At 32.2% G+C, this 24,619-nt stretch overlaps 1 protein-coding gene across 1 annotated transcript; it reads left to right on the top strand.

Moving 5' to 3' along the window:
- The first annotated feature begins 10,571 nt into the window (after window positions 1-10,571).
- LOC133289260 (probable isoaspartyl peptidase/L-asparaginase 2) lies at window positions 10,572-12,524 on the top strand. The gene is made up of 4 exons (XM_061487157.1): window positions 10,572-10,806; window positions 11,069-11,302; window positions 11,617-11,703; window positions 11,833-12,524. Exons 1-4 carry the CDS (start codon window positions 10,645-10,647, stop codon window positions 12,328-12,330), a joined length of 981 nt encoding a protein of 326 aa, XP_061343141.1. The 5' UTR covers window positions 10,572-10,644; the 3' UTR covers window positions 12,331-12,524.
- Window positions 12,525-24,619: the final 12,095 nt, after the last annotated feature.

The raw sequence follows: 24,619 nt of genomic DNA, 5'->3' as shown, positions 1-24,619 counted from the left end.
TAAATTCATTATTTAATAGGTTTAACACATCATAAATTTTATTAAGTTTGTACTTTGGGATATTTTAAACAGATGAAGGATCCGTTTACAAATTTTTTTTACAAATTATACTACTTACTCTCGAAAATATATAGTCTAATCTAATATACTTCCGAAAATACACAATATAATTTGTAAAAAAAAAATTATAAATATAACCCTTAACTTTTTTATATGTATACTAATCCCATGACACTTTTGTCGTGGCAACTTTAAAACAGAGAATTACAAGTTGTTACTTTTGCCATGTTTGGGGAAGTGCATACTTTGGTTGTTTGTTCCGAGTTCAATGAATTAATGTATAATTAATGACTTTTAAAATAAAATAAAAAAACTATAACTATATAACTTCATGAGGTTTTCCTCGGTCATTACAATTTTTTTGGATTTATCTAATCTCATGTTGTATGAGAGAAGATTTTTTATGTTATAGACACACATGTAGTGGAGCCCATTATTTATATAAAAAAAATGTCACGATTTTCGATGGATTTATTGGAGATAAAATTACTCTTATGTTACATAAGAGAAGTTTTTTTTTCTTTTTTTATAATTGGAATTGTAAAGTATTTTGTTATAAAAAATTATCATTAATGCTACAGTTATAACCATCATCAATACTACAATCACAAATATTATCAATGTTACAATCATAACAATCCTCCATGCTATAATTATGTTACGATTGTAATATTGATGATTGATGATGGTTACGATTGTAACATGAATGATTGTTACGATTATAGTATTAATGATGATTACGCTTGTAACATTGATGAAAGATGATGATTACAATTGCAGCATTTATAGTTCTTGTGATTGTAAATAGGGTTTTATATGAGTTATGTTGTAGGAGTGATTGTGTTATGTTATAAAGATTCGTTTTGCGTGCCGAAGTTTTTTTTTTTTTTTTGCTGCGGGCCCCACAAAATGTTGTGTGTGTAGGAAACTTTTTGTGGTCATGTTAAATGATAGATGATAAACCCTTGTAAATATTAATGATGGTTACAATTGTAGCATTGATATTGTTATGATCGTAGTATTAATAATAGTTACGATTATAACATTGATGATTGTTATGATTGTAATCAGTGATGGGCCCCTTCAGAATTAGGGCCAACCAAAATTTAAATAAGACTTAACACTAAATTTTTTTCGATTACTAAGCCACGTTAAAAATGTGGCTTATTTTCAAAAATAATTTGAGGCCAAGCTCCCCTCTCCCAACGTGGCGGAGCCACTAATTTTAGTATTAATTGATGGTTACAATTGTAGCATTAATGATATTTTTTGTATTTTTTATTTTTGGTAACATGATATTTGTTGTATTTGAATTTGAAGTCGTTGGCTTTAATTTTGACCATTGTGTAGTTTAAGATTTGAATTGTGTAATGGTTTTAGGCTTTTAGCATTTGAATTGTATAACTTATGTAATAAAACCTCTGCGTTATAGCGCTGAACAAATTAATAAGTATCATGTGATATTCAACACATTATAGTATATATATATATGGTTCATTTTTTTATGCACTTAATGAAAATAAGTTATCTACATTGAGTTTAAAATGATGTCGTTTTAAGATAGAAATTAAGATATTTTTATAATTGTAATTTATGTCAGGGTCATAATAGTTTTTTTTATATATAATTTTTTAATTTCTCAACTCAAAACGATGTCATTTTGAGAGAAAATATATATAACTTATCTACATTCAACGTAGAAACATAAAGGCTATTCGTGATCCTTAAGAAATTCAAAGTGAATCCATTTTAGTCTTTTTGAGGGACTAATGTGGGTTTTTTTGAATTTGTGAGGGATCACGATTTCAACTAAATGAGTTCATTTTGAATTTCTTAGGGACCACGAATAGCCTTTTTATTTGCTAGGGACTAAAGCGGGTATCGTGAAATTTGTTGATGACCAAAAAAATATTTACTCAAAAAAAAAATTAGAACCAACCGTGATAAATGATAATATACTACGGACTAGCTAGTACACATCTTTTGCTTCTGTATTTGAAATTTTTATATCTTGATGCTGCATGCTGTTTATTTTAATTAATTATTTTGACAATCACTACAAGAAAATAAGTATTTCGCGGTGGTTAAAATTACATTTTGCTAATTAACCGTTGCAGTTAGAAATGTTGGGAGCTATTCCATAACGGTTTCGTTTAACTGCCGAAATAACAGTGACATTGCTCCTATTTAGAAGTTTTTAATTATATAATTGATAAATTATTTAAAATAGTTGAATTTGTAAATTAAATACAAAGGTATAGTATTTACAAATTTTTCAAATATTACCAGAAACATTTTCTAATAAATACTGGTGAAGTTTCTAACAAACTTCAAAATATTTCTAAACAATTTTTTTTTTCTTCTGTCTTTTATTTCCACATCCAACGGTGTTTTGTGAGGTCGCTGTTCTGTAAACATTTCGAAAGGAAGGCACAGTTAAAGTTGATTACAATATTACATATGAATAAACTGAAATTTATAATTGGGGAGGGGATATAAACGATCAACAATTAACCAAAAAACTGTTGATGTTGCATATCAAAACCTCTTCCCCAACCTATGCACTACCCAGCTAGAAGCACAATATATAAAGAAGGGGAAGAATATTGTAACAATCAATTAATGTTATTATCAATAATATTACCAATTAAGTTTACCGTTAGATCGATTATGTTGTTCTAACGGTTATATTTATTTTTATCTTTATATGGTTATGATTTTTTATATTTAAACTTTATATTTATTTTTATCTTTGTATGGTTATGATTTCACGTTAAATATAGAAAATTATAATCATAAATATAATTAAAAAATAAATATAACTGTTGAATTAACATAATCAATCTAACAGTGCAATGGATTGATAATAATATTTATAGTAACATTAATTAATTATTTATTACATAAAGAATTATGAAAAAAAATTAACATAGATGCTTTAGAAAGTTAGGTCGTGTGTCACGCATTCACTAGAAACTCCGGATAATAGGACAAGAGGAAGTTGTACAATGAACACGCTCAGACTCAGTCATTGCTGTCACTGACGTGCCACGGCTCATTTTTTTATTTTATTTTTTGAAATACAACGTGCCCCGGCTCATTGGCTCACCCAAAAGGTTGGAAGTATGGATCAATTTCATCCATACACGTATTATTTATTTTTGTCTAAAAAGATTCGATTGTCGTTTCCAATGAAAAAATAGTTGAATAAATTTGATATTTGTCTCAAATTAGGTAAAGGAATGTTTGGTAAAAGAGATTATTTTTTGTTCTCAAAAATCATAATTTTTAAGAATATGTTAAAAAAATAAATTATCAAGAATATTATTAAAAAACTATTTGGTAAGTCAAGATATTACCTTAACTCAAGTTTCTTGATTCTATATTTGATTAATTGTCAAATATTGCCGAGATTGTAGGGTAATCTTACAAGAATTATCCTTATCCATTATTTTCATTCAAAACATTTTCACTATAAAATATTTACATAATCCATCCAAGAAACAAAACGATCCAAGAAAATCCATAATAATGATCCAAGAAAATCCACCATAGAGAAGGAAATAAACATTCGAAGATTCTGGACTCAACCGTTACAAAGGAAATTTGGTGATTTTATTACACGAATTTACAATTAAAACAATCAAACCAGAAGTCCAGAACAACACTGTCTGTCCCCGCGCCTCTAATTCAGAGATAAGAAAGAAAAAAGAACGGAGAGTCGAGATAGTTATAGAAGAATCTAGAACCAGTTTTTCGCTCCACTTCATTCCCTTCCTATATAAACCTGTGCCTTTTGCAACAACCCTCACAGTGGAAACATTGTGCTCTTGAATCGATTCACTCTCTTTGCAGTTACCTTTCTAACCGATTCCCTCTCCATGGTTCGCTTCGTGGAACACTGATCAAAATGTCACGTTTTGTCAAATTTTTTATCCAAATGTCATGCGAACAGTATTTTACCAGACTGTCACGTGTCATAATTCGCTATCACCGGTAGCGAATTTTGTGGCCAATAATTTCGTGACACGTGGTCATATTACAGACCAAATTATCTACCAGTAGTAGCGAATTATGACACGTCAGCTTTTTCCTGTGAAAGTGTACCACGTGTCATAAAATCATTCGCGAACATAATATGTTACACATGGTAGCGAATTACTACTTCTGCTTGACACGTGTCATTTTTGCTGACTGTGCATTCTGATGTGGCATAATTCGCTACACTGTGTAGCGAATTATTTGCAAGCATATTTCGCTACACAGTATAGCGAATTATCCCTCGTGACATTCTGGGTGGTAATTTTTTTGGCCAGACGTGACAAAATGGTCAGTATTCCTCGCTTTGTCAGTGATTATCTTTGCAGTTACCTTTCTAACCTTCCCGTTCCAGGTCTAAATTCAAGGGGTATTTTTGTCCATAAAAAATTATAAATAATCCCACCCGATGAAAATATGAAAATACCACCTATGCAGTAGTATTTTAAGTTGGCATTTCACTTCATAAAAATTAATCCCAGTAATAAGATTTTTTTCGAATTTTTTTTTACAATTCTCATACCAAATGTAGATAAATAAAAGTTTCAATATCAATTTTTCAAGAATCTAAAAGAATACCCCTACAAAACATCCCTAATAGAGTCAAAACATAAAAATCTATCTCATAGTAAATAAAATATTAAAAAATAAAAAAAATTATTTATACTTCTCTTTTTATATTAAGCAATGTTAAGAGACAACATGAGATATCTTAGATATTTATTTACATTTTTTATTTTTCATAAAATTTTCGTAATCACTATCAAACTCGCTAATATTTGGCAGAATATATATAAATACACATGGTTCTATTTTTGCTATAATTTTTTTATTCACTTACTTAAAAGTGAGTAGATCTCATTTTGAAAAGAAAAAGGTTATGGAATTCATTCATTTTTATAAAAAAATCAATATTATTCTCATACACACACAAGACATTAGATGAGTGAGTTCATGCATGCATTATCAATCATGCATATTACATTAACTCAATTACATATAGGAATTTCAAAGATATTGAAATGTTGTATGGAATCTGATAATAATAAAGTTGTAAAATTATAACAGATGAAGAGACATAATTTAATAATTTAATGTGGTTTAGTAACACATCCCTATGTCCACTAGAGAGTATAAAATATAACAAAAGAAATTCCATATTACACAGTATAATAATACTTGAATTTTTATAAACCAAACAATTATACATACATGCACCCTTTCACTATTTATTGATATTATAGCCCGCTTAACTTGTCTTTTGTATACGTAGAGAAAATTAATACGTTATCAATTAATAAAGAATATAATCTTCAACAATTAATTTAATAATTATTTCAAATTAATATAATTTCTCATTAATTATAAAATATGTTTAAATATTCAATCAATGACATTCAATGCTTCATATGATCTCATTAAATTGCCACACAATACATTATACCTTGACTTGCTCCTATTAAAATCACATACCAAATTATTCATTTCCGTCATCTTCGTAGCCAATCACAATCCTTATCTTTCCATTTATTATAATTGTAATTAAGTGCTAGTTGCTAAAACAAAGCCAACCTGAAGTTTTTATTTTTTGCTTCTTTGGTGCATTTTTAGTCTTAAGCCAGATTATCGCATTAGCTCTGAGCTTTCGTGTTAATTAGTCACCAACCCCAGCCAACCAGTCCTTCTCACTTTTTTTTTTTTTTTTTTAATCACGGTGTGGTGGTATTTTAATTATTAAATGTTTGTTTTATTATGCGCCGCCTGCACCTCGGTTTATGGAACTTATCAGAAAGTTGAAACCACTTTGACCATTTTAAAAGGTCACAAGCCACTATTTCCAAAAAAATAAAATCACAAGCCACGCGCTTTTTTCCCGCACTTTTCTTAAATTATAGATGTGCTACCGCCTATCAAATCCCATTTGGGACATGTGGTAAGGAGTTTATGTCTAGGCGTCTAGGAGTGTTAACTGGTTGAGGTCAAGTTATGCTTTTAAAAATTAAGTTTATATTTAAATATGTCAATGTTTTAATTTGTTACTTGTTATGAATATAATTATCAGTTTATGACTTAGTTTATTTACAAAAGGTAAAAATCTAATTTAGCCTGTAAAAAGAAATAAGAAAACAAAAATTTATCTAAATAGAATATACGATAAGCAGCATTAATAATTTCATAAAAATTCATAAATTTAATATATATCCAAACAGCATAATATAAAATAAAATCATTTAAAAAAATCTGTTTAACCAATAAAATATGGTGAAATGGGTTGAGGAAAGAGAGAACTATTATGAGTAGTATAAAAAATAAAATAAAAATAAAAGTTAATTTATCTTAAAAAAAAGTAGTTATCTTCAACAAAAAAAACTAGTATGTTGGGCAGCCTAAAAGTCTCTAAAGTCGGACTTTTGAATTAGAGTCTTAGGCCTCGATCTGGATATTAATATGAGGCCTACATAAAAGAGGCCCACATTCAAAGTTTTCACCATTAAGCAAAGATTTGGTCAACAAAGGCTACTACCTCTTCTCTATCTTCCAAGTTCATCTCAGCAAGCTCCTCAATATTAAATACCACATCTTAACAAGCTACTTCTGAGTACTTCATCTCCAAGTATACTTCAGCACCAAGACATCTTTGCAAACGTTATCTCCCAGTCACCCACAAAAACCAATGAAAAGAGATGTATACTTTCACCATGAAGAAAGACATCTCCCAAGTTGGTCATCTCTACTATAAAAACATATGTATTTAACCCAAGGTACACATCTTCTTCCACATAATAAAACTTGCTTGAACCAAATTTGACTTGAGCGTTGGTGTGTCTTGCAGGTACACCCCCACCTTGTTTCATTGAAGACCCATGGGTTAAAGCTGCTCCGACTCAAGCCGGTTCCAGACCAATTGTATAGAGGAAGATCACATGGTCAGGCCAATTGTAAAATCGGTTATGATCAGGGTTTTTAGTAAACGAGATTTTATACAAGTCCAAGCCTGATTTCAATAATCAATTTTAGACATTTAAGCTTAGATCTTCACGAGTCGAGCCAAAGACTTTTAAAAGGCCCCCGGTTTGTTTAGCACCCCTACTTGTGTCCCTTAATCAGAGGTTTTGAATTCGAGCCTTACGAATGAAAAAAAATGGTCTTGGGAGAGCCCCCTGTTTTGGGTCCCACAATGCTTGAATCGGACTTGTCCAAAGAATGAACCAATTAAGGAGACTCAAAAAATTATATATGTAATTAGGGGTTTAAATGGGTTAGGTCAACTTACAGGAGCCTATAGCCTAGCCTATATTATGCCAGATTTGCCTATTACAAATAGTCAATAGAACAGACTTAGGCTTTTAAAAAAATCTATTTAGAAAACATGTCATAGGCTTTTTTGTACATTTCTAGCCTATAAGCATATAGGTCGACCTATATTATTTTATTTATTTTAAATAAAATAATAATTTTAATAATTTTGCATCATAAAGTAATATTATTTTAGTTATTTTTCTAATTATTGAATGTTTAATAGGTTTAAACAGACGGCCTAGACCAAAACTTTTATTTTTTAAATATAAGTCAGATCAGACTTGTAATTTGAGCCTATACAGGTTAACAGATCAAGTCAGACGTAATTTTTTTTTTTTTTTACACAAACTTAACTTATTTAAATTAAAGCTAACTTAATCTATTTACCCTCCGACTACTGATATATCTGCCTTCCCTCACAATGGAAATAGAATCAACCATAATATTCTATGGATTTATGCCCTTACAAATTAAGCCCAAACATCTGAAGTTTTGTCTGTACAAATTAACCTAATGCATATTAAGTGAGAGTGACTGACAGCCAGCCCTCAATTTTGTACGTGCCCATTTACTCGTGGGATCGATGAGTCTAATATTTCGGTTCATTTTGTTGTTTACCACAATAATAGTTATAGTTTAATGGTTTCTTCATCATAAAAATAATCTAGCCAGATGACAATCACTTTTGCGAACCGAGGAGATTCCTGATTCCTGATTCCTCCTTTAAAATATTGATACGGCTAGATTCCTCCAAATAAATACAATATCCACGCAGGAGCTATTTAAAAATATGAGGAAAAGTTCAAACCGAATATTTTCGCTTAATTTTTCTTGTAGAGTGATTTGATTATTTTAGCCCATGATGCATGTCTAGGCGAGGCAAAAGTCAGATCAATTCAGAGATCAAAAAAAATATTTTTCAAGGCAGACCAGCATACGCGCGACATGGTGGGCACTGGCTTTGCATCACGCAATATGTTGGGGGCGATGGAGTTTGACTATCTTTTTTTTTTTTCTTTTTTTTTGTAAATGGAGTTTGACTATTTTTACTGTATAGGATTGCGATAAAGTTTTGGTATTCCTGTATTATAGATCAACCCATTTAATCGTATTAATTTTTGCTTTAAAAATTTATCGGTGACATAACAATGATCATCCTTATATGCATAGCCACAACTTTCTAAATCTGAATCTTCCCATATCAAAAAAAATAAAGCAATTAATATTTCTAGAAAAACATTGCCCCAAAAAGCCAATTAATTATTCTTACTATTTTTAAATAAATATCAGTGCACAAATTTTAATTTCTATATTATTCTTGTAATACACATCAACTCATTTAATTCTATTTGTTTTTGGAAAAACAATTAGGACAAATTACAAAGCCACCTTGTATTAATTAGGTGCTTTTCTTAAACACCGCCTTTTACTTTTAATTGGAATAATTAACTCGCTTGTAATTGTACTATAATATTTCAATAACTAAACATATTTAATAATTTTTAGACAAAAATACCCTTATCCCCAACCTATCACCACTGAAATTTTACCTTAAAAAAAGTATTGTTAGCTAGGGTTGAACTGAAGTAACCATTAGTGTAGCAGCACGTGGTATAGCATTGTGGTGGTAGGTTGGCAACTCTTAGTTTTCACTGTAAATTGCTTCAGAGCTATTATTATACATTTGATCGTTGCTTCATGTGCATGTATTTATGATTCACCTTTCAAGTGAAAAGCAAGAAAAAAAAAAAAAACAAATATCATGTTTGCACCATATTTGCTGGCAATTTCACCGGCAACCAAGCCACCTCTGCTAGCATTAGACACCTGTCCTCCGCATTTGCTAGAACCAACATCACCTCCATTCGACTCTTCAGTCTTCACCATCATCGCCAATGTCTCCAGCAAGCACCTCACCGATGGGGGTTGGGGGCAAGGATATTTTTGTCTAATTATTAAATATGTTTAATTGTTAAAATAATGGAGTTAATTGTTTCAATTGAAAGTAGAAGATTATCTTTTAAAAAAGCACCTAAGTACAAGGTAGCTTTATGTAATTTGCCATAAAATTTGTCTTTTGAATGGATATAGTATAGTGACATTTAACTGAAATGATTGTGTTTTGTAATGAAAAAAACTTGTTACAAAATCAAAATTTATCATGAGATACAGTAAGACGTTACAAATAACAAAAAATTAATTTAACTATTAAGTGAAATACTATTATTTCACTTAAAATGATATAATATTATATCCTTAAAAAGAATAAATATTTTTTCTTATATTTTTATTTTAAAATTTTATCGGTGGCATAACAATGATCCTCCTTGTGTGCAAAGCCTCAATCTTCCCATGACAAACAAATTAAAGCAATTAATATATCTAAAAAATATAGTGGCCAAAAAGTTGATTAATTATTCTTACTATTTTTAAACAAAAAAAAATCATTACACAAATTTTAATTTCAATAATATTTCTTATTTTCAAAATTAAAAAATGTTAATTATTTTCATTCGATAATTTATTAAGTAGCATGAAAGGTATTAAAGAAATAAAAGAATAATTTAGCAAATATAAACTTATTTTTATAAAATTAATAGTATATAAAAAAATTTCAATCATGATACAAATAAGTATTTTAAAATAAAATAAATAATATAATTTTTTATTAATTAATTTTTTCCCTCAATTGTCAGAAGATAAAAAAAGCGAAGACAACTCGAAGGTAGCTTACTTGGCAAGTGAGGATAATGTTTAAATCTTTGGGAGTTAGAGAAAAATTGCCTTCCTTGGATGACAATGATGATCAAATGCACCATCCGTTTCAATAAAAAACTAGCAATAGGGCCACACCGCGCGAGAAGGTTGAGTGAGATACTTCCACGTTACATGAAGAAAACAAAAAACAAAAAAAAAACGAAGACACACAAGGATTCGGCCAGAATCTTGACTTATTCTGGTTAAGCAGGAAGAGGGGCAAATTGGGAGTTACGCACCCCACCCTTCCTAAGGAAAAACTGAGTTGTCTAAGAGAGGGACAATGGGAATCATCCACCCGAAACGACCGGGCTGCAAGCACCCTCCTTTACAACTCCTCACTCGGACAAATTTCAAAATTTAAATCTACCACATAAACATTTCAAGTCCGAAAGTGCCTATAAAAGCACCAACCAACTTGTTCCACTGAACACAAAGGTAGAAAGAAAAGCGCAGAGCAGAGAAGAGAGAGAGAGAGAGAGAAAGATAATGGGGGGTTGGGCTATAGCGGTGCATGGTGGCGCTGGTGTGGACCCTAATCTCCCACCTCAGCGCCAGGAAGAAGCGAAGCAACTCCTTGCTCGCTGTCTCAATCTTGGCATCTCTGCTCTTCGTTCCAATGCTTGTGCAATTGATGTCGTTGAACTTGTCGTATGTCTTGCCACCTAATATCTACTCTCCCTCCCTCTTTTCCATATGTCCTCGTTTTACCGTTAAGATACTTTCGTAACGAATCCCCACATTCGTGGGATAATATTTGTCTCGCAATTCTCATGCATAACTTGTTCGGCATGCATGTATCTTTTCTAATAATATTAATCGATATATAATATATTTTATTCATTGGTGAATCGGTGTTTTGTTTTGTTTTGTTTGATTTTGGTATGACGCGCGGTAATCGTGTTTGTGACAGGTGAGGGAACTGGAAACGGATCCCCTGTTCAATTCTGGTCGTGGATCTTCCCTGACAGCAAAGGGAACAGTGGAAATGGAGGCTAGCATAATGGATGGTACCAAGAGAAGATGCGGTGCCGTATCGGGCCTTACCACCGTGAAAAACCCCATTTCACTCGCTCGGCTAGTCATGGACAAGTCACCACATTCCTACCTTGCCTTCTCCGGCGCTGAAGACTTCGCCAGACAACAGGTTCATTATCCTTCCCATTTTCATTCCATTTTTTCCGCCTCCCAAAAAGTTAAGAAAAAAAAAAAAAAAAGTTGTCACTGATGACGTCTTGTGCTCTCGCTTATTTTGCATCTTTTCTTTCCTTTCTTCTTCCAAGAATGAATCTTAACTTATATACAAAAAAAAAAAGAATGAATCTTAACAAAGCGCTTTCACGTGACTTCGTTTCATGGAAACCTTTATATATAATAAGGCGCAAATATTTTGGTATAAGTTTAATACAGTATCAATTATATATACTATCAAATAAAAATTAATGATTGGGTTCTTGATAGGGCGTGGAGGTTGTGGAGAATGAATATTTCATCACTGCTGATAATGTTGGCATGCTAAAACTGGCGAAGGAAGCAAATACAATTCTGGTAAGCTTATAATAATAAGAACTTATTTTACTTATTGCCGAGGCATTTTATTGTGTTTTTTATTGTTGCAGAATTAACAATATAGATTTCATGTTCACTAAAGAATCTTTTGTTGATTGGGCGATGCAGTTTGATTATAGGATCCCTACAAATGGGTACGACTCGTGCGGCGCTGGAGTTGAAAGTCCACTTCAAATGAATGGACTGCCAATCTCCGTGTACGCGCCGGAGACGGTTGGGTGCGTGGTGGTGGACAGCGAGGGAAGATGTGCGGCTGCCACGTCGACAGGAGGACTGATGAACAAAATGAGCGGTCGGATTGGTGACTCACCCCTCATAGGGTGTGGCACGTACGCGTGTGAGGTTTGTGGGGTCTCATGCACTGGTGAGGGTGAGGCTATCATACGCGCGACTCTGGCGCGTGAGGTGGCGGCTGTCATGGAGTACAAAGGCCTGGGTCTTCAACAGGCAGTGAACTTTGTCATCAAGCACCGACTCGATGAAGGGATGGCTGGGCTTATTGCTGTGTCTAACACCGGTGAAGTGGCTTATGGGTTCAACTGTAATGGCATGTTCAGAGGGTGTGCCACTGAGGATGGGTTCATGGAGGTGGGAATCTGGGAGTAAATGTTGCCTTGAGTTGATGTTTTTCTTAATAAGGGTTGGGCCTGTCAGTGGTCACTAGGTTGTTTCTCTTCTAAAATTAGCTACTTTCTGTTTTTTCACTGGTAGAAATGTCAAATAACTAGATGTTTCTCTTTTTTTATTCCAAATAAAACAAAAGGCCCGTGTCCCATCCAAACACACCTCTTGCTTTTCTATTCTCGGCTTATTCATTATTATTCTTTTTTCATAGCGCTTTTTATTTATAGGTTGTTATTTGTAGATGTTATCAACCAATCTAAATCGATTCAAAATATAATAATTGAATCGAAAAATTAATAACTGAATTAATCAAAAATCAAAAAATTGAAAGCAAAAAAAATTATAAATTTTAATTAGATTGGATCGGTCAATTTTCAATTTGACTGACGAAAATCGATTTAATATATTAATTTTCCTCTTTTGATCTTTCCCCAATCATAACACACAAGGTCAATTAACCCACCAGCTAAACTGCAAAAAAAAATTAATCACTCCCCATTAGCAAAATTTCATCTACCAAAAAAATTAGGTCAGATAATTTTACTTTTAAAATCAATCCAATCCAGATCACAACCGTTACAATTTCCAATCTAACCTTTGCAACTCGATATTATAGTGCGTACGACAGACTTCGAGATGGATAATTACATCTTTTAATCACAGGATTACAATTTTTTTTATAAATTAAATTTTGTTTGATTAGTTAATATTTTTGGAGATCTGCACGTTATCATAACAAATTAATGATTATACGTTCGATAATATCATACCAAAATCAAAGTCATAAATATATTTTATTGATACTTAAACGACTTGTTGTATATAGTATATACTAATACCAATTTTAAGTAATGAATCTCGCCAATTAATGCTCATGGATCTTTTTAATTAATTAAAAAGAAAATATTATATCTTTCAATAACTTTAAAATATTAAACTGTTTTATCTACTCATTCCAGTTGGAAAGCAATATTTCCAACCCTTTGGATATTAAATGCGAATTTATCTTTTTTATGATTTTTTTAAATTTTTACCTATCAATTTTTTTATTTTCGTAGATTTTTTTATTTTATTTCTAAGAAACTAATAGATTGTTAGGTAAATATTAAGAAAATTACTATTTTAAAAAAAACTTAATTTCAAAAAATGTAAAATATTAATATTTTAGAAACATTTCAATTCATTAAAAATTAGATAATATTGAACAATTTTTTAAAATATATAAGAATTAACAACTAAATTATGAAAATTCAGGATTTTTATTCCATATGTTAATAAGATCCAGTTTTGATGAACAATTATCTTACAAAAAACTAAGTTGTTAGGCGAATGATATTTCTCTAACACAGCTCCTCACATAATTTAAATGCTAAGATTATAGATTACCAAAAAAAAAATGCTAAGATTATTAGAAATGACTTCCATATACAAGAGGGGGTGAACTAAGTATTACAAGATTTTTGCAAAAGCCCTATTCTAGTTTTTAAATGATCATTTCAAGCACACTTTGATACATGAAAAGTTAATCAATGCCTTCAAACAATCCATAATATATAATATGTCACAATTATAAGATCTATGCTAGCATATACAAGATATCAATGAAACAATTAAAGAGCTAGAAATGAAGAGTTTATAGTTTAGAAATTTGCAAACACAATATATTCTGGTTCAGTCACTACCATTTGTGACCTACATCCAGCTGAAGTCGTTCAATCAAATTTTTCACTAACGGTCAAACTTCAAAGGTGCTTTATAAACCGCTATAATTTTTCAAGACTTCGGGTTCTTGAATACCTTACAACCTTCAAGTTTACTTGGTAACCTTACAATTTTCTCCAAATTTTCGTAGGTATTTGGCTACCTTTCAAACTCAATGAGTTTCACAATACTTTCAACTCAAGAATACAAAAAAGAAGTGTTTGTATATACATATACACTCTCAAAGTATGGATATACAACTTGAAGTACTATGGATATATGAATTTTCAAGATATAAGTTCAAATATGTTGATCTTTGAAAAATATGAAAAAATATGCAAATGATAATGTAGAAGCTCTCAAAGTATGCTTAAGATATGTAAGAATGATGATCAAATCGTTTTAGGGTCTTTGGGAATGTATATATAGTGATTTTACCCAAAATTAGTCGTTTATAGACATTATTTTTTATTTCTGGTTAGTGGTAATCGATTACCTGCATATGGTAATTGTAGGTAATCAATTAACAACCGTGTTAAAGGTTTAAAATTCGACAACAAGAATATTATTTCATATTTTGAGCATAACTATAGTTATTCTTGTCGGATTGATGTGATCTTGGTCTTGTTGAAAAGAGAAGAGCGAGATCTACAACTTCTGTGGAACACAAGATCCGTATCTATTATCTTGGATAAGAAAAATTGTCTGGAAGATAGAAACCAAATTATGCAGCAAATTTGAGTTTAAAAGCATTCCAACTATTGCTTCCAACTACTTTTTATGAAAGAACTTGATTGATAAATATGTTTTGAAGTTATAAAACTTGTCAAGATCTTTTCCATAAGTTTTTCAAATTTCTTTCAAGTATATAAAAGGTTATGGATTATGCAATTTGAAAAACATATTTACTTTGAGAGAAACTTCGAGCTCATGCAATGCAATCTACCATATACACAGTGGCGAATCCAGGAATTTGATGAAGGGTGGGCACCTCCGCACCTGAAATGCAAAAAAATGGGATCTAACCTTTGTGGTTTCCATCACCAAGAATAACTACTTTATTTTTAGGGGGCATTTGGAAGATAAGAATTTTTGTTTATCCGAGAATTTTGATTTTCAGAAATATAATTTTTATATTTAGTTTATGATAATATCTGAAAATTAAAAATTAAAAAAATTCAGTTTCCCGAGAATCCTGGAGAATGACTCGTACCAAACGGCCCGGCCCCCTAGGTTGAGATTTGACTCCAGGCTGTGACAAAGAAGAAAGGAAGTAAACAACAAATAAATTGCTAGACTTGTAGCAAAGGAAAGAAAAGTCCAAGTAGCAAAAGTTTAGAATATTATATTATATAGAAGAAAAAATCGGTAAGTGAAGTCTATATATAGGTGTATGTTGTAGTTTGATATGTGTGTAAGTGGGATTAGGAATTAGAAAAGACTATAAAGAAAAAGTGAGAAGAAAAACACAAAGTGCCGTAGCACTTAAATTAGAAAAGATTGAGATAGATGTGTGATAAGAAAGTGAGAGATAGAAGGAATAAAAATTTTAAGTGAAGGGTATTTTGGTATTTTCATATCAAAATTTAAGGGTGGGCACTTGCCCCCCCTTCTCCCTTACCTGCGTCCGCCTCTGCATATACAATTTCAATCAAATCTAAGTCCTAAAAGTGTATTCTAATAAGGAATTTGACTTAGCTTCTTGTGTTGATTCTTGGATCTTGATCCTCCCTTAAAATTAATGCTTTGACTTTTTCGATACTGCTATGCTTGACACTCCAAAGCAAAGGTTAACAACAGATACCATTTAAGCACATTTCCAAGCATGGAATAGGTTGATATACAATATAAGAGATGTATCATATTATCAACCATGGAAAATGATAAATGAAGCACAATGTGCTTGAATTCAAATCATAGTTCAAGCAATGTATGATCATCATCAAAACATATTGAAGAAATTTTAGATAAGCAATTATCATGTAAGCCATGTAAAGTCAAGTAAATAACTCAAATATGAACACATGCCAATTCAAAAGATATAATTTTTTTACAAAGAAATACTTGAAAAATCATGGAGGTATCATTTTGAGCATATGATTATCCGAGCAAAAATATAAGTGTATACTTTTAAGTTCAATCTCAAAGAGATTATCATGACATTGGAACTAATGCGTATACCTACTAGCATAAAATTAAATTTAAGGCGTATTGTTAGAATAACATGACATTAGATCTGTAACAGTTCGTTGTACACCGGTATTGTTAGCATTAATTATGATATTAAGCGCAGTTACAATCACAACAATTCATTTATAAAAATGCGAGTAAACTTTTTCCGTTTATTACGCGAGCATTTAAAACAATAATAAAGCGTGATAATAAAAATTGTGACCGTAACTGTAAACTCTTTGAAAAATAATTATTTAATCTATCTATATATCATAAAATACTTCTCTCAAGTCACTAAGGGGTTCACATAAACCCACTTAGCTAAAATCTCACTTTTACGTTTTCTACCTACCCGAACATGGTTCGATCTTTGAATTTCTGCGAACAAACCGCATTCTACAAGCCTTTCCTCTTTTAGTATTTTATTCTAAACTTAATTACCTTTCTAGGAAGCTATCACACGAGTCATAAAGTTCTCGTTTGCTCTGGATATCGCCGTTTGGAGTTGGACAAGCAAATCTGCCAGCCAACCTCAAACCGGCTCCAAACAGCCTTTAATCAATCAATTATTCTGGAACACTCAACGAATTGCTATCAAATTTTTATACAATAAACTAGACACCTCAAGATTCATTTTGACATATCATACACTTAATTTGACCAAGAAAGGAAGCGAGAATAAAATTTCCATAAACTACCAGAAACAACCCCTGCACAGGTGCGTTCTGAACAGTCCATCTTCAATGGCTTCTACAGGGCTGCGTGAAATCCAGAAAATTCCCAAATTTTAACACAAGATAGAGGACATCTCAATCTATAAAATAGGATATGGAACGTCCCTATCGGACCTCTGTGGAGGGAGATATGCTCTCCCAAAGTTCACCTAAATTCTGCCAATTTCTAGAAATTTCGCTAGAGTTTCCTTTGTTTTTCCAATAAATCCCAACTTTGCAAATGTGTTATCTAACCTCAATTTTGTACCTAATAATCATGGGTGGCACACAAGGACCAGCAATGCCTTGGTGCTCTTTCAACCCTTCACACTTTATATTCAATTTGCTCAAAATACATAATCAATGCTTACTTTTTCAATTTAACTAATTTCAATCACAAGGTCCAATTGCATGCATTCTTTGAATCATAAAACATCATTCATATCCTAGAATAGGCCTATTGTCCTTTCATCATATTACATACTTCAATGTTTCATCAATTCTCCATATTACAATTTACAACTTCTCAAATAGACATATTACAATTTACATTGCCATAACTTTCAAATGAACATAATAATCAACCACTAAACTTAGCCAAAAGAGACATGAACAAAATGATAATATGAATGGTCCTATCAAAACATAAGTTCATGTCCTAAGTCTAGCTAGGCCTAATGGTCACCAAAATGCAAAAGTCCTCATGCTCAACCTACGGGCTTCTTGCCCGCCGCCCCAACACCACTGCTACAACCTGAAATAAAGTCTCCAAAGCGGGGGGAGATGTACGGATATATCTCAGTAATCCAGAGGTTTTGGAGAATACTCCACCCCATGACTCACTTCGATGCATATAAATAATATAACATAACATCTGAAAATGGGATAAAGCAAGGGATTTAGTGAAGTAGGGAAGCATATGGAAACAAAATACGACGAAGCTGGAATGGTCAATGCCAAAACCATGCAACGTCCAGCCTATTGGCCTCGGCATATAGCCTACGGGTTTCAAACCAAGGCGTGTTCCCAGAACATCAACCAAGGCGCCCTCCATCCATATCCACCCGAGACTTCCTAGTGTGCCCCTCTACGGATCACGCACCACGACCCCAGGAAATTGGAACTCCCTCACGGAGACCTATCCAGTGGAAGTCCGTAACACCCGAAGCCAAACAGTCTACTGGCCAGAGACACGGTACATCCTATGTTCAACAACACATACAATGTGCATGGACATGTTATCCTATATTATCTATATACATTTCCTACCATTACCCTCAACGGGCATGGTGGAACACATACGTGGATCAAACCCCAGTACCAAGGGATAACCTTAATAATCTCCTCTCCCACAGCTCCAATGCAATACTTCCCGAGCAAGGTACAAACAGAAATACCTACACATAGGACATTCTCAACTCAATTTCCATTCATCAAACACATGCAAGTTATAAAGCCTACAAGCATAGTTCAAGAGTACTTACCACAATCTCTTTGGTCCGGGACCAAGGGCAACCTACCAAGCTCACGGTTCCGAGTTCAAATCCGTGGGAGGCAACCTACAATGATCACACAAGGATCATCAATACAAGGTGAAATCCACCAAGATTACAAAACATCAAAAATCCCCCTTCTCATTAGGTAGGTTCGGCCAACATAGGCATTTTTTTACAAAATATTTTCCTAAATTTTATTTTAATTTTTCTTTAGTATCACAAGGTTATCCCAACCCCATTTTAGGTGTCACTTTCCATTCTACACCATCACAACCTCATTTTCCCAATTATTTCTTCTAGGTCCAAAAGCACATCACATACACTTCAATTATTTTTCCTTTGATTTTCCATGCATCCACTCATCACACCAAACCTCTAAAAACCATATAACAACACAACACATCAATTAAATAATTTCACAACATCAAACCCCCAATTTACTTAAATAGGCAGAATTGTTCATGACCTTTTACCAAGAGATATCCTACTCAATTCAACAACTCCACACGTCATACAATCCTACTTTTAACTCATACAAACACTCAAAAACTCAATTACACAATTCTACAACCAATCAAATTCACAAAGTCTTGGAATCACAATCCAAAATTTACTAAGTTATGATCCAATTTTCACCAATAATTTTTATGATATTAATCTCTCTAAAACATCATTCTAAGTCACAATTGTTTAACACATAATTTTCATTTGAGCTCTCTAACTACATCAATTACACAACTCATGCTTTAGGTTTTCAAAATTTTGAATATACTCACAAGCTTGGCCTAGGACCCCTCCAAGTGATCCCCAAGCAATGACTTTAACACACAATTCCAAAATCACAAAACTTCTCCAAATTTCGTGGCTGGTTTTGCCCCTTTTCTCTCAGATGAAGGGTTTCAAGGAAAACTAATCGGTGAGTTGTGTTCGGATGATGATTTCCAACAACTTTGCTCACAAACTTTTCTTGATTCGGGGTTGTATGGAGATAGTTATGAGAGAAAGAAGTTTGGAAGCTTTTCTTCCACTTCCATGTAGGTGGATCGGTTTTGGTGAGGGAGGAGGAGAGAGAGTGATCTGATTTGGTGGTGAGGTCCAAGTGGCAAGTTCCACTTAAGTGAGGTGGGCCCCATTGCCACCTCACGCGATTTCAAACTAATTCGAATTTTCCTCTTAGTCCGCAAAATGTTCATAATTTCTTAAATTAATTAGAAACTCTAATTTTTAACATTAACCATTGTCCTTTATTTGCCCTCGATCAGATGAATCCGAAGTTTTTCGGTCGTTCGGAGAAATTGCAGTTTTAAGTTGTTATACGCGCCGTGGGCACGCTTCCCCAAACACACCAATTTTCATCAATTTTCACCAGAAATCATATTTTCTAGCCCTATGTACCATTTACATCTTATATCCAAACCTAGAGCTCAAAATTCATTGGCACATTTTACGGTGCAACTGTACCGCGATATTTTTACCCGGCAAAAACACTATTCACCAAATTTTTAGAAACTTGCCTAACCACTCAATTTTTTGTTTTGAATCCATTTCCAGGATTATTTTTCTCATTTGAGACCTCTTACTCAATTTTACCTTCCTAAGGTTACGTGTTTGGCTAATTACCGTTTTACCATTCCTTTGTATTTTGACCTCAATTTCAGGATTTTCACTAATTCTACCCTTTAATCCTTATTTTCATATATAATTATACGATTTAGAAATACGAGGTGTTATAAGAATATATTAAAATATCCAATCAAATCTCAAACAATTCCCTATTTATGATGTATATAAAGCATTTAAAGCATGAAAAGAGACAAAAGTAACCAAATTTAAATTATTTTGATTTAAAAGGTTGTTTCTTGAGGTTATTGTGAATCTTTAGATCACTTTTTCATATTGGCATTCCCTCTTAGAAGTTGAATGTTTTCATGCTTTACAAGCCTCAAGTTGAATAATATTATTTTATTTGAGTACATGCTTGAGGTAGTTGTAATCCTACAATTCAAAGAAATTTTAGTATCCACTTTGGATACATACGAGTTATTCATTGATTATTAATTCATTATGCTCTCATAAAGATCAACTATAATATCAAACACAAATTAAATAATCGACTTGGCATTAAGCACAAAGTCAATAACATTTCTATAGTTTACTTTCAATAAACCTGTAATCTTGTAATTAAAATTGGGAATTCGTAAATATTTTTAAAAAAATTAAATTTTGGCTATGCTATACTACAAGTATTAAGCTTTCTAATAAGATATAGATCATGTCAATTGGAGTTCTATGGCTCAAGATATGATCATTTAAAGTTTCTGCATTCAAAATAGAGTTTTTAACAAAGCAGTCATAATCACGAATTTACTGGGAATAATCTACACACCAAAAAATTCTAAAACTTTTATGTGATATAGTACACATTTTAAGCTTTCTTACAAGATGAGAATCACAACAATCAAAATTTTGTAGATCAAGTTATGATGATTTAAAGTTCACCTGTCCAAAACAGAATTTGTGACTGAACAACCATATTCGCGTAATTATTGGGACTTTTGTGGTTAACCAAAAATTATAAAAATTTCAAGATTTTAAGTTTATCAAATTATCTTTCTAATTCCACTGGTTACACTCAAAAATGATTTTTCTGCCTCAAGTTATCCATAAAATAGTCTAGCTATGTCAGAAAATAGCATACAAGTGAACAAATGTAGATGTAATCATGTGCTATGCACAATTTTCAACATTCAAGTCATGCACATATGATTTCATCTATTACCTAAGGCCTATAAAGAATGTAACTCATATACATTGGACTAACAAGTGAATAAGTATAAGAGGTAAAGACATTTTATAACTTGGCCTTTGTAATCAATTGAGGACTTTTTCTTACCCATTGCATCTCTCTTTGAATTTTCAACCTTCTAGGTTCAATCTTGTGTGTGTTAGAAGCTTTGGTTGAAGTTTCATTCCTTCTTTGATTGACAATTTTACCATTGGGTCTAGGAAGCATTCTCTTTAAAGATCCCTTTTTATCTTGACCCTTGCGTTTATCCTCTTGATTTATTCTCTGCATATTAGAAGTATTATTAGGATATTTGGGTACCCATTTCATCATGGGTCTCACGTGTTAGGAATAATATTTATAAAAGTTTTAATATCCCAAACCATCTTATTTCTCATGCAAGAATTTCTTCTATGATAGCAAAAATGGAAAATATATCATACATTACCACTGTAATTACATACAATGTGTTTGCAAGATAACTTTTATTATCACTGTACAAACTATTATTTTTATAATCATTTATAGGTTTTCCATGTACAAAAGTATCACTTTTATTTTTATTTTCAAACATGGAATATGAGCACATAGGATTATCAACTACGAAAACTTTGGGTGATAATTCCACAATTTGGTTATCGACAACAATGCAATTTTCAAAAGTAGTTGAGGATTCACAAATCAAAGATTTTCTCTCTTCTTGAGAATGATATGCATTTTTCAAATATTCAATTTCATTTTCAATGAGATATATTTTGCATGCAAGCCAAAATTTTCTTTGATGAATTCACAAGTCATCATCGAACTCATCATGTGCAAATGCGGACCCAGGTGGGGGCATATGTCCGCAAGTGCGGACATAAACATTGTGATTTTAATTTATTTATTTTTCTTTTTTCATTGTTACAGATTCTTATTTGTCTCTTGGTTCAATATTTATATTAGGAGTAAATATCATTTTAAGTCCTTAACAAAAAATACGGTCTCCACTTTAGTCTCTTATAAAAAAAATTCGTCTTGAGGTTCCTAAGAAATTCAAAGTGAATCAATTTAGTTAAAATCGTGATCCCTCACAAATTCAAAAAAGACCCACATTAGTCACTCAAAAGGACTAAAATGTGTCCACTTTGAATTCCATAGGTTCAGGTCACTAAATTTTTTTATAGGGACTAAAGTGGGGACCGAATTTTTTGTTAGGGACCAAAAAGAGTATTTACTCTTATATTAGTTAGCAACGTACAAAGATGTTTAAAACAACGTAGCAACGCAAATTGATTAGAGAGAAAACTTATTCTTCCTCCCCTGTCACATACTCATTCTCATGCTCTCTTCATCCTTTGTTTCCTTTTTCATTTTTCTAAAAAGAGATGATTGATTGCAGATCTGACATTCTCAAATAAGTTAATCTCTAGAGACGATGCCTTCACCGTGATTTCGCTTGCCTTCTGTAAGGTAGTGTTGACGTTTTTATTCACCACTATAAAATAGAATAACGATGTATGGATGTACTCGAATATATTCTAATATTTGTTTTAGAGGATTGATATGATTGAGGGGGGAAATGATTGGTCAAACTATTTCCTGCAGCTTGTTATAGAAGCAACTAGATTATGAGCGACTTCATAACCTTATTAATAAAGCTTTAATCTAAACTGTCTTTACAAAAAAAAAAAATCGGGGTCAGCGCCTCCAAACCCCCACAGATGGAAGCAACTAGATTACTTGATAATAATAAGTATGCACCATTAAAAAATTAGTTTTAGTTATGCCCTTTCTCCAGCTGTAGAACGATTAAAAATAAAGTTAGACAATTGAGTGTTGGAATTAATATATAGATAATGAGCATCAATTATACTGTGACTGTTCATTGACCAGTGTAACGTTAAAATAAGTTTTATTGGAGATATGATTGGATTAAGTTTGCATATTGGTATTTTGTATTGGAGATATCATTATCAGAAGCTATCCTAAATAGCTGAACTTATATTACAAGAAAATTATTTGGGTTGACAAAACAAGTCCAATCCACCATGATAAGTACCGGCCGGTCAAAACAGATTCTCTCATCGATGTTTTTTCTTTTTTCTTTTTTAATAAATTAGTTAATAATTAAACCTTTCATATATCTTTAATTTTCATTTTATATTCTTTATTTCTCAATGCAACACATGCTTGCAAATCATTTTTACATTTTCAATATATAATAAGAGGATAGGTTGAGATTTTGAAACAATTTTAAAAAATGGAGTGGGTTGGGTTGTACGTGGATAGACGAAAAAAGAAACAAGAACAGAAGTGGAAATCGTTGGAGATTGTTAGGGGATGATGAATCAAAATACACTCATTTTGATTTACTGGGTGTTCCATTATCAGTGGCTGAAATTGTAACCTTTACATATAGAAGATTCTTAGAGATAAATAATATATAGGCCACATTATTCTGCATTCCCATCACGCATTAATAATTTTATATTAATTTTTAAAAAAAATATAATTTGCTGAGCTCCATTATTCCATGCAACATTTTGTTTGCTGGAGCCACTCTCGGTTCCGGTCATATCATCGACCCTGAATATCCTCTTGGTGGGTTCTCGGTCTAGCTCTGCCGATGACTGATCACCTTCAGTTTCAACCTTGATTTCTGTTGCACCTTCCTCGTCTATAAACTCATTTCCCTCTCGGACACAAGTAAATCAACATAAAAATCATAGACAATTTATCATGCAAGGGAAACCAGTACAAAAGAATTTAATTATACCAGTTGAATACAGTACATATGTATTGATTATGATATATGAAGGATTTGACTAAGATAACGTATGCAGATATGCACTAGAAGATGGGGTGTATTTGAATTATTTCTAAAATAGTAAAGCAGATAGGTCAATACTCACCATATATATTGCAGGACTATTTCATATTTGAGATTGTAGTTTAAACTTTAAACGGTAGAAGAATTATAAAAAAGACTAGACGTTTTGGTAATGGCTTCCTCTATAGACACGTATGACATGCGGTGGCTGCTTCGACAATCGTCCTTATCCCAAATTTCTATCGATTAAACACATTTGCTGATTCTTTTACCCAGATTATTAGTCATTTTACTGTTTATGCGTATTTAATTTAAATAAAAGGAGACGTGAGCTCAAAAAAGAATACAAAACAATAGAGACTACACGGGGCTAATACGCCTCAAACTCTTGGAGAGGGGTAATGAGGCTGATTGACCATGTTGGGCATATTTGAATTTTAAATACATGTACCTAGTAATAAGTTCTGCAAGTTAAATATTAGCACATGTGAGTATAAAATGGAAATAGCTTGAGGATATTAAGATGGATATGTAGTTATACGAGATGGATAAGATGAGAAATGAAGATATTCGACAAAAGGTAAGAGTACCA

Source organism: Gastrolobium bilobum, unplaced genomic scaffold (assembly GCF_033153095.1).
Source record: "Gastrolobium bilobum isolate Gb01-03AN ecotype WA unplaced genomic scaffold, APGP_CSIRO_Gbil_v1 utg9887, whole genome shotgun sequence".
NCBI lineage: Eukaryota > Viridiplantae > Streptophyta > Magnoliopsida > Fabales > Fabaceae > Gastrolobium > Gastrolobium bilobum.
The sequence above is the reverse complement of the archived record's forward strand: the minus strand, read 5'-3'. Positions and strand labels throughout refer to the sequence as shown.

Coding starts and splice junctions, on each gene's coding strand:
- LOC133289260 (XM_061487157.1), top strand. CDS start 10,645: ATGGGGGGTTGGGCTATAGCGGTGCATGGTGGCGCTGGTGTGGACCCT. Junction 11,303..11,616: donor AAGACTTCGCCAGACAACAG/GTTCATTATCCT, acceptor GGTTCTTGATAG/GGCGTGGAGGTTGTGGAGAA. Junction 11,704..11,832: donor AGGAAGCAAATACAATTCTG/GTAAGCTTATAA, acceptor TGGGCGATGCAG/TTTGATTATAGGATCCCTAC.